At 40.5% G+C, this 11,653-nt stretch overlaps 1 protein-coding gene across 3 annotated transcripts in view; it reads left to right on the forward strand.

The window, feature by feature from the left end:
• PUS10 (pseudouridine synthase 10) overlaps positions 1–11,653 on the forward strand; it is an 85,178-nt gene that overhangs the window by 11,835 nt on the left and 61,690 nt on the right. For all 3 annotated transcript variants that reach the window (XM_023734929.1, XM_023734925.1, XM_023734935.1), the window contains exons 3-4: positions 2,107–2,361; positions 3,086–3,172. In XM_023734929.1, coding sequence (XP_023590697.1) covers positions 2,107–2,361; positions 3,086–3,172 — 342 coding nt within the window. The remainder of the gene's footprint in view (positions 1–2,106; positions 2,362–3,085; positions 3,173–11,653) is intronic.

An 11,653-nucleotide genomic window follows, 5' to 3' on the forward strand; every position in this document is an offset into this window, starting at 1 on the left:
TGCTTCAACTTTTGGATGATTCTGAGTATTAGAGATTTGAATTCCCTATCAGGTAGTTCTAGTGCCTTTTCTTCCACTGGAAAGTCATCTGGTGTTTTATTTTGGATGCCTACTGGAACCATCCTGTCCTGTTTTTGTAAATGCTTTGATATTATCTGCTGTCTTCAGGGCATTAGGTAGTTATTTTTCTCATTTATTGATTGTAGATTTGTTCATTTTGTCCTTGTTTTTGTTTCACTTGGTTATGTCTGAGCTGGGAGGCTGTGCATTCTTTGTTGTTTGCTCCTCTGTGGGCATGATACTTTTCACCTCCTCCAATTGGCAGGGTCAGTTGCTCAGATATGGTATGGCGGGTCAGGTCTAGGTGAAGTGGAGTTGCTGGGATGGGTTGTTTGTGGCACTTATTACGGCCACCAGGGTGGGCCAGTAATCAGTGCAGTGCAGTTTCCAGTAGGCCGTGCCTGGGCTGCTTGGTGGTGTGATGTTAAGCGCACGATGCAGGTAGGCAGGATGGAGGGGGGAGATTGTGATGTGTGGAGCTAAGATGGGTATGGGAGAGAGGAGAGAGGAACAGGAGCCAAAACCACACAAACAAAAAAGAATGCTAGGGGAGCTTGCCGTTCCAGTGGAGAGACGAGAGACTATGAAATTGGAGAACAACAAAAAGGAGAAGAAGAAGAAAAACAAAAGAAAAAAATGAATAAATAAAAATTAGAAAGATAAAAAGCAAAGCTCCCAGGGATCCCACTGGTGTGGCTACGAGATCTGGGAAAGTTGCTTCCACGCTGTGAAGTACAGCCTGGCTAGAAGGTGTAGAGGTGTCACTCAGCGCCAGGTGTTCAGGGGAGAAGAAGAGAAGGAAGGTATAGAGAGACAAGAAACTGAGTAATGGAGAAAGACAAACAGGGAAAAAGAGGGAAAAGAAAACAAAAGAAACAAATTTTTAAAAAAGGACTACAGAAACCCCCCAAAAAACAGAAAAAGAAACCCCCCAAAAAAACAAGAGAAAAGAAATGCCCTCAGGGATCCCTCTGCACATCTGTGCAAACTGAGGGGGTATGTTCCAAGCCATGCAGTACTGCCTGGCTAGAACAGGCTCCCAATTCGAGAAAAGAAAAAGAAAACAAAGAAACAATTAAAAACATACAAAAAAAAGCCCCGGGATCCCACCAGCATGACAGCGCAGGCCCGGAAGCAGTCTCAGATTCAAGAGACATTTCATAGCCTTTCAGGAAGAGGCAAAGATGGCGCATGGAGCCAGGTAGTTGAGACAAAGGAGGGGGAGGTGGTGAGAGGTAAGGAAGAAATCTAAAGAGTGGAAAAAAGCAATACCAGCAGCCAACAAATGGCACTCAGAGAGCCCGCCAGTGCAGGCGAGTGGAATCCAAGTGACACCGGGGTGAAGCTGATGCTTCCCGGCCAAGAGACTGTGGCTGCAGGAAGCAGAGGAGGCTGAGTGGGGGTGAAGAAGGGTGGGGGGTGGGAAAGCATATATCACTGGTTACCGGTTGTTCTGTCTCCTGCTGGAAGCTCTGTGAAGCTGCTTTCTCATACCCTGTTCGCTGGTCTCTGATAGGAGTCCAAGATGGCGGATCCATGCTGCATTAGCTGATGGGGACCTCTGCATGTATCTCTCCTTGCTTTTTGTTCTCTGTCAGTTTCTTATTCCTTTTGGTGCTTGGCTGAGTTCTTTATCTCTTCATTTGATGCTTAGGGTTTCAGGATTACTGTTTTCTCTGTCTGGCTTAGTTTTTCGGCTCTTTGCTGTGGAGAGATGGCGTGGGGCTTCTGACTATAGTGCCATGTTGCCCGGAAGTCCTGTTTTTATCGTCATGAAGCTTTTCTGTCTCAAATTTAGAACTTTATCTTTACTGACGTATGAAACTTTAAAAAAAAAATTCACACGTATTATAGGATTAAGTTAATTGTCTTTGAGATTCAGTATAAAGCCAGTACTGGCTAATAAAATAACTTGATTGCTCCTGAATTTATACAAATCAAAACTGTACAACTTTGATACGTCATAATTTTCACGCTTCATCTTACCTAGAGACCCTTAAGGATATTGTCAAAGGGTCATTACTGTTTCTTTTATTAACTTTCCAGGAGTTGCTCGATGAACTACAGAAATTCTTGGAAACTGAAAAAGATACATTGATTATGGAAGTTCCAAACCCACCTCTCAAGAAAATTCGACTAGAAGAATCGGAAGATGCGATCGATAATCTGAATCAAAATGGAGAGGGAAGGATCTCTGTTACTGGAGATGGAAGCATCGCTTCCAAGAACTCAAATATAAATGTATGCAATGTATGCCTAGGAATTCTTCAAGAATTCTGTGAAAAAGAATTCATTAAAAAGGTAAATAATTTTTTTTATTATATGTGCAATTACATAGAAATTTTTAGTTTTAAAGCCTAGAATTCTTGTAGAGAAAGGAACAGTACCATTTTGTTTTGTTTCATACTAAAGGATCATTAAAACGTTTTCTTAAAAACTTTTTTGAAAAACAAAAGCCTACTATTCTCAAATTAGCTTTTTATCAACGTGATACCTGAAAATTAATGATATATGTACCCACGTATTTTAGTTACGAGCACTGTTCAATGGAAGAAAAATTGTGCAGTTTGTTTTCCGTTTGTTGTTTAACATAGCTAAGGAGTTAGAGAAAAGTTTTTTCCTAACCATATCTGTTAGTGTCTAGAAAAGACAAGTGTTATAGCCTTGTAGAAGGTGAATGATTGAATGTGGGATTGCCTTTTGTTCTCAGCTGTCAAGAGTGTCATGTTTGGCTTTATTGTATTTAAAGACATTTTAAAATTATGAAGTGACCTAATAGAAAGCTATTTGGACACTCAACAGATTGCTCAGCAGGTGGTGTCAGTCCTGCCTGTTGTGGTACCTCATGATGTCAGTCTTCAGGGTCATGGTTAATATTTAATTTCAGGATGTTTGTGAGAGGTCCATACTTAAATGTGAAAATTTGGATTTTTTTGCTGTGTCATTTGAATAAAAAATTCATGTTATGAAGATTAAAGTTTTCAGCAATTCCGGGTAATTTACGTAATTGTAATACTTTTTTTAGGTGTGCCGAAAGGTTGAGGCTTCTGGGTTTGAATTTACCAACTTGGTATTTTCAGTCTCCTTCCCACCACAGCTCTCTGTGAGAGAGGTAAGGTCATTAGCATGCATAAAACTCTATGTGAAGTGCACACTAGGAATTTCTCAAACAAACGGGATGGAGAAACCTTCTTTTGCATATTGTTATTGTTTTATATACTAATTGAATGATCGGAAGCAATTTATAGCTGTTCAGTGAAGACGTGCTGAGGGAATGAGTACACAGAGGAATTACTGGTTCGGGTTGGTTTATTCGTCACAGGACTGCCATCCTTTTAAAGGTCCCCGTTCAATAGCAGATCTGGACTGAGCATTTGCTATACGCAAGGCATGTTGGTCAGAAGAAGAGATTTGACTGGGACCCCAGAGACCTTTTGAGGCAGAAAGGTGCATTTATAACGGTTCTAAGACAGGGTCATTTCAATTATGATGAACCTTCTTATTCTCTGGAGTGAAATATAAAAGGTGGTACCTCTTCTTGTTAACGATAAAAGAGAAATAGCCTCATATTTATTTTAACTTTCGCAACTTTGCTACATCATTTTTCCTTTGGTAAATGGAAGACTAGTAATCATTCCTGCAACATTCTTGTGTGTCAAAACTGACATGAAAACGTAAAACTATCTTTATTCTGTCAAGTGAAGTCCAATGAGAATGATGAGTTTTGTAATCTCAAATTACAACGGGTTCTAAATATATCCATTTATACTGATGAGGTGTCTCTTCCCCAAGGATCCCAAAGCGTCACTGGAACACTGTATCTTATACCATGACTTTCTCTGGGCGAGCATGTTTATTAGACCTACAAAGACTGAAGATTGATTTAAGACTTGCTGAAGATGAATGGAATGATAGAGAAGAACTGCGAAGTGAACAGAGTAGAATGATTTTAAGTGGTATCTGTGTGGGTGACAAGATAACTGAGCAATAGAAGCATAAAGGGGACGATGATGATACACTGAGGCTCATAAACACTTAGAGTCATTTTCTAGTCGATCCAGGTACTCTCAGTAGGTCAGCTTCACGCTTCCAGTCTGGCAGAGAGAAACAAATGCTTCTAATAGCTACGTGAGTCACAAGAAGTCGCAGTGTTTGAGTGACATAAATAGGAATAAGAAGTATATTTTCTGAATACTGGTTTTATATCTCACTACCAAACCATTCCTCTCAAAGTTTATATTTTTATACTAAAATATATATTGTCCGTTTTTATCATTTATGTGATGATTTTAACAATATTAATTTAGTATTGAATACTTGGGAGGTATTCATATTCCATATCAGAAATAAAAGTTGCTGTTTTTAAAAACAGAATTATTCTGCTTAAAGTCTACTTTTTGTAACTGATTATTTTAACAGAAATGTTAAATATTAACAGTAAAATCATTTAGGAGAAATGTGTGATGATTCCAATTATTGCAGAAATTAATACAGTTCCACAGTTTAGTGTGTTATCAAGTGTATCATTGTTTTCCTTTATATTAATCAATTATAGTTTTACCCATTCATTTCCTAGGAATAATAATTATTTAAAAAACATATGGTTTTATAGGGTTCCTATGAATCAGAATTGACTCAATGATATACTACAAAGACATTGTACTATTTTGATAACCCAGATTTCTTCAGAAAATTATGTTTATGCTTCACATTGTAATTTTCTTATTAGGTCTTGTTACTTTCTTTTATTGCCATCCTTTATTACTTTTTTGGAGTTGAGATATGCTAGTGCACTAAGCAAGGGGCATGATGAGCGAATCCCACCCTCATTGCTAACTGTGTGGCAAGGATCAATGTTAATCTAATTCCCAAAGTATGGAGATGGATCCAATCCTTACCTTCCCACTCCGCCCTCCTTGTCTCCAGCCACTCACCTGGCACGCTCCCTCTCTGACCCTAGCCACCTGGAGCTGAGTCAGAGCTCACAAGTTAGATGGACACTATGTTTCAGAGCAGCTCCCCAGGCAGCATTTCTCAGCTCCTAGCCACCCAGAGCTGGGTCAGAGCTTACATGTTAGAAGAACCCCTGCTGGCTCTCACTGCCCGTGTAGGTTCATTAATTTGCTAGAATTACATACAGAATTCCGTACTTGTTGTTTTTGTTAGATGCTGCCAAGTTGTTTCCAACTTACAGTGACCCCACGTACAACAGAACGAAACGCTGCCCGGTCCTGCGCCATCCTCACAATCATTGTTATGCTTGAGCCCATTGTTACAACCACTGCATCCGTCCATCTCGTGAGGGTCTTCCTCTTTGTTGCTGACCCTCTACATTACCAAGCATGATGTCCTTCTCCAGGGACTGGTCCCTCCTTGATAACATGTCCAAAGTATGTGCGACTGAAAACACCATGGCTTGGGTCAGGCACACCGTAGTCCTTAAGTGACATCTTCGCTTTTTAACACTTTAAAAAGGTCTTTTGCAGCGGATTTGCCCAATGCAATGCATCGTTTGATTTCTTGACTGCTGCTTCCAAGGGTGTTGACTGTGGATCCAAGTAAAATGAAATCCTTGACAACTTCAATCTTTTCTTCGTTTTTCATGATGTTGCTTATTGGTCCAGTTGTGAGGATTTTTGTTTTCCTTATGTTGAGGTGTAATCCATACTGAAGACTGTGGTCTTTGATCTTCATCAGTAAGTCCTTCAAGTCATCTTCACTTTCAGCAGCAAGGTTGTGTTGTCATCTGCATATCGCAGGTTGTTACTGAGTCTTCCTCCAATCCTGATTCGCATTATTCTTCATATAGTCCAGTTTCTTGGATTATTTGCGCAGCATACAGATTGAATAAGTATGGTGAAAGGAGAGTACACCATACTTACAGCTACAGATTTATTACCGCCAAAAAGGATACAAATGAAAAGAGACACATTAGGTGAGGTCTGGAAGGGGTCACAGCATGGAGCATCCATGTCCCAAAGAGGGATGCACTACCCTCTCCCTTGCACGGTCAGGGCACCATCCAGGAAGTTCCATCTGAGCCTTAGGGCTCAAGGTTCTCATCATGCCTAGTGAGGCTTAGTCAGTATCACGCCCCCTGGTGGTTCCCCTTGGTCTGGTCATCCCCATTCATCAGCCTCAGGTGTTGGTATGGCTTGGAAGAACCTAAAACAAAGGCCAGATGGCTTTCTTCAGGATGATCCTACACACCTGGAAGCTGGATAGGCCAGACTGGATACAAATTGCTTTTCAAACTAGTTAGCTTATTTGTTAAATGTCCCAATTAAAACAACTTGCATGTCTTCAGAATATTTTTGCATTTTGAATATAAATTCTGTGACTTCTGTGTTATTTCATTTACATTATGGTTTTCAACTTAGATCTTGAAATATTTTTAACCTAGAACTTATTTGGCTGTGTGTAGGACAAACAGTATATATGGAATTGATTGATGTTATTTCATAATTCAAAGTGGAATACATAATTGAGTCAATTTCAATGATTCACTACTACTATGAAAGTAAGGTTCTGAAAAGGAAATAATTCTTTGACAGCTAAGATTTTTCCCACTTCTAAGAAGAATGGTACAGTGGTTTAGAGCTCGGCTGCTAACCAGAAGGTGGGCAATTCGAATCCTCTAGCCACTCCTTAGAAACCCTATGGGGCAATTCTACTTTGTCTTATAGGGTCACTCCGAGTTGGAATCAACTCAACGACAATGAGTTTGTTTAAGAAGAAAATTATGATCACCAATATATTGATTTGAAAGCAAATCATATTTTACCAGTATGTGGTATTTATTACGTTCTTGTTTACAAAAGAACTGAGCAAAGGAATGATCTCAAATAAAGCATTTTTTTTAAATCAGTCTATAAAATTTGTATTAACCATCTATATTTCTGGCCCTGCTAACCCCTCTCTGGCTGTTGCCATAGTTTTTATTTTTATTTATTGTTTTCATTTCCTGGGGCTGCTGTAATTGAATACCACAAATTATAGTGGCTTAAAGGACAGAAATTTATTATCTCACACTTCTGGAGGCTAGAACAGGTACAAGGTAGACATTGCCATTACAGATGGGAGAAGTTGGAGGGAAAGAAGGGATAACAGGTACCAAGTGAGTCCAAAACCCAGCATAAGAAATTATGGATAACATTGCAAAGAATGGGACTTCCGAACACTTAATTTTGCTTATGAGCAACCTGTACATAGATCAAGAGGCAGTTGTTCAAACAGAACAAGGCGATACTATGTATTTAAGATTCGGAAAGGTGTGTGTCAGGGTTGTATCCTTTCACCATACTTAATCAATATCTGTGTTGAGAAAATCTGAAAAGCTGGACTGTAAGAAGAAGAACACAACATCAGGATTGGAGGAAGTCTCATTAACAACCTGTGATGTGCAGATGCACAACCTTGCTTGCTGAAAACGAAGAGGATTTGAAACTCTTACTGATGAAGATCAAAGACTACAGCCTTCAATATGGATTACAACTCAACATAAAGAAAACACAAATCCTCACAACTGGGGGAAGAGTGGGGAGGGAAAAACACTAAGTAGACGTAGGTAAGTGGTAATTTTGGAGGAGGGGTAAGACAGTACACAATACTGGGGAAATCAGCACAACTTAACCAAGGCAAGGTCACGGAAGCTTCATAGACACATCCAGACTCCCTGAGGGACCAAATTACTGGGCTGAGAGCTGGGGACCATGGTCTTGGGGGACATCTAGCTCAATTGGCATAACGTAGTTTATAGAGAAAATGTTCTACATCCTACTTTGGTGAGTAGCGTCTGGGGTCTTGAAAGCTTGTGAGTGGCCATCTAAGATACTCTGCTGGTCCCACCCTGTCTAGAGCAAGGGAGAATGAAAAAAACCAAAGAGACAAGGGAAAGATTAGTCCAAAGGGCTAGTGGTCCACAACTACCACAGCCTCCACCAGACTGAGTCCAGCACAACTAGATGGTGCCTGGCTACCAGTACTGACTGCTCTGACAGGGATCACAATAGAGGGTCCTGGGTAGAGCTGGAGAAAAATGTAGAACAAAATTCAAACTCACAAAAAAGGACCAGACTTACTAGTCTGACAGAGACTGGAGAAACCCTGAGAGTATGGCCCCTGATACCCTTTTAACTCAATACTGACGTGACCCCTGAGGTTCACCATTCAGCCAAAGATTAGGCAGGCCCATAAAGCAATACTACACGTAACTCAACCATATATAAAAGACTAAATGGACACACCAGGCCAGGGACAAGGACGAGAAGGCAGGAGGGGACAGGAAAGCTGGTAATAGAGAACCCAAGTTTGAGAAGCAAAGTGTTGACATGTCATAGGGTTGGCAACCAATGTCACAAAACAATATGTATATTAATTGTTTAATGAGAAACTAATTTTCTCTGTAAACCTTCATCTAAGGCACAATAAAAAAAAAAATTGGGAAATGTAGAAAAAAAAAAAAATCCTCACAACCAGACCATCCCCAATATCGTGATAAATGGAGAAAATATTAAAAGTTGTCAAGGATTTCATTTTACTTTAATTCACAATCAACGCCCATGGAAGCAGCAGTCAAGAAATCAAAAGCTGTATTGCTTTGGGCAAATCTGTTTCCAAAGACCTCTTTAAAATGTTAAAAAGCAAAGATGTTACTTTGAGGACTAAGGTATGTCTGACTGAAGCCTTGGTATTTTCAGTCATCTCATATGCATATGAAAGCTGAGCAATGAATAAGGAAGACCAAAGAAGAATTGACGCCTTTGAATTATGGTGTTGTTCAAAAATATCGAATATACCATGGACTGTCAGAAGAACGAACAAATCTGTCTTGGAAGAAGTACAGCCAGAATCAGAATGCTCCTTAGGAGTGAGGATGGCAAGACTTCCTCTCATGTATTTTGGGCGTGTTATCAGGAGGGACCAGCCCCTGGAGAAGGACATTATGCTTGGTAAAGTAGAGAGAGGGTCAGCAAAAAAGAGGAAGATCCTCAATGAGATGGATTAACACAGTGGGTGCAGCAGTGGGGCCTCAAACGTAGCATGATTGTGAAGATGGTAGCATGACTGGGCAGTGTTTGGTTCTGTTGTACACGGGGTCGCTATGAACCAACTCAACCGCACCTAACAACAACAACAATGTAACTTTTTATTTTGGGAAATTTCAGAAGTAATGAGACTGGCCTAGTGAACCCATATATTCCCATCACTCAGCTCTAACAATTACCAACTTTTTTTTTTTTTTTTTTTTTGCCAACCTCAGATCTGTTTCAAAAGAATTACAGGAGAGATAAAGTCTAATTAATGCAGATATAAGAAGGACGCCCAGATCAGCAAGAATAGCAACTGGAAAACTAAAGCTACTAGTGGGAGAATTACAAAGGGAGACCTGGGGTGCTTAAAATTACATTCAGAGCGAGAAAAAGATGAAAGGGGGGATGGACTGGCTATTTGGAACTCACGTTTTATTGCTGTTGGATGATACAGAGAAAGCAGAACGCTGGAAAACCTATTCCGCTTCTGCCCCTTCTATCAAGGAAAATGACCTTCAAGCTGAAACGTGTAGAACGATCATTGGTAAGGCAAAATGAGAGCTCCATGTGGGAAAGCTTCTCTACACGGGTCCACGTCTTCGGGCCTGGATGAATTACATTCCAGGGAGATTCAGAAAGAACTTGCAGCTAACCATCCGTGATCTTTGAGAACTTTTAGAAGATAGCAGATTTGCCAGATGACTGGAGACAGATGAGGGCAGTTCCAGTTTTCCAAAGGTGAAGGAAGTTAGTTGTTAACTACCTGCTGGTGAGTTTGACCTTCAAACCCGAGCAAGATTCTAGATCAGGAACAAGTGAGTGGATTATGGGCACTGAGGATGAGGAGGAATTGACCATACGCGCACTGCAGGGGTCTGCTCAGGACAGAGCACGTCTGCATCATTTCTCCCTCTTACAGGCCAGCAGGACTGGTAGAGTAGGGACATATAGTCCCACCATCATGACTGTTGTTTGACCAGGTTTCTTTCTCATGACAATTTCCTGAAACATGAGCAGGCTGTGAGGACAATTGAGTGGATTTGTGCCTGAGTGGCCATTCCCAAAAGGAGCTGATTAATGACTAGTATCAGCTGGACAGGGTTTTTCCGAGTATAGTGTAGCATCTGGAATGAGGAAGAGGAAAATCTGCTTTTACTCATTGCTGGGGTTTTGGGTCCAGATTCCTTTGGGAGATTGTGTTAAAAACAGATGACCACCACTTAAAGCACAATAAAATGTTAAAAAAAAAAAACAAAAAAAAACAAAAGCAGATGACTGGATCTTGTTTCAGAATCTCTAGAGGCGGGTGACTGACTCATAAAATAAAGACTATCACCTGTGAGTAATGAGCTTCTTTAAAAAATCATCTATAGGAGACCAAATGGTCAAAAATTCCTCTAAAGCAAAGCTGAGAAGATAAAGGGGCAGGGAAACCAGCGTCCTGGAAATGGTACAACCAGAACAGGGTGAATGAGAAAGATGACACATGGTGGAAAGTGTAACCAATATGACTGAATAATTTGTGTAGAAGTCGTTAAATGGGAACCGAATTTGCTGTGTAAAATTTCCCCATAAACACAGTAAAATATTATTAAGACAAGCAAACAAGAATCTCTAGAGAGGGAGTCTGAGAGCCTGTATTTTAATTGAAAGCCCCTCAGATGATTCTGATACGCACTGGAATTCCAAAATGACTAAACTGCAGAGAGATTTCTTTTCATACCTAGTCCTGTTGGTCATTTCTATCAGTGCGGAGAGCATGGGTACGCTCATCACAAGTGTGAGCGACACAGAGTTGGGAGTATAGCAGGTGGGCTGAGTGTTAGGACCGAGACCCCAAAAAGGTCTTGTGAACAGGGAAAACCTAGTGAAATGAACTTTAACGGGAATAAATATAAGTTCTTACACTCGGGTTAAAAAAACTGCCAGGTGAAGGATGAGGCAGGAGTGGTTTAGAAACTATGCATATAGACAAGGCCTAGGGGTTTTAGCTAATAGCCAGATAGGAATTAGAGGGATGATGAAGTTGTCAGAAAACCCCTTTGAATCAATCCAATAGAGTATAAGAAGAATATAGTTGATTAGACTAGAGATACTGTTGAGCCTTTTCAACTCCAAGATCCTGTATAGTTTTAAGAAAAATATTTATTACAGTGCTCATTTTTTGTTACGTTATACTCATGAGGAGTCCTGGTAGCGCAGTGGTTAAGAGCTCAGCTGCTAAGCCAAAGGTCGGCAGTTGAATCGACCAGCTGCTCCGCTCTTATAGGGTCGCTGTGAGTGGGAATCGACGCGACCGTCAACAGGCTTTTGTTTCGTTTTGGTGTGTTCGTGATTGATTCCTCTAAACTTCCATACCATGGTGCAGCAGTGAAATTACTATAGAACAAATGTCCCAGACTTAGGCTTACACTGGGCTAAACTTGAGTTTATGGGAAGGGAGCAGTCCGTTAAGATCTTTTAAAAGTTGAATTCTTGACCTAGTGTTGGGTAGGTCTTATACGTTTGTTTTTACCAGTTGACGCCAGTAGAGGGCAGTATTGCACTATCTGTGGCCCCTC

This window comes from Trichechus manatus, unplaced genomic scaffold (assembly GCF_000243295.1).
Source record: "Trichechus manatus latirostris isolate Lorelei unplaced genomic scaffold, TriManLat1.0 scaffold00005, whole genome shotgun sequence".
In the NCBI taxonomy this organism is placed as follows: Eukaryota; Metazoa; Chordata; class Mammalia; order Sirenia; family Trichechidae; genus Trichechus; species Trichechus manatus.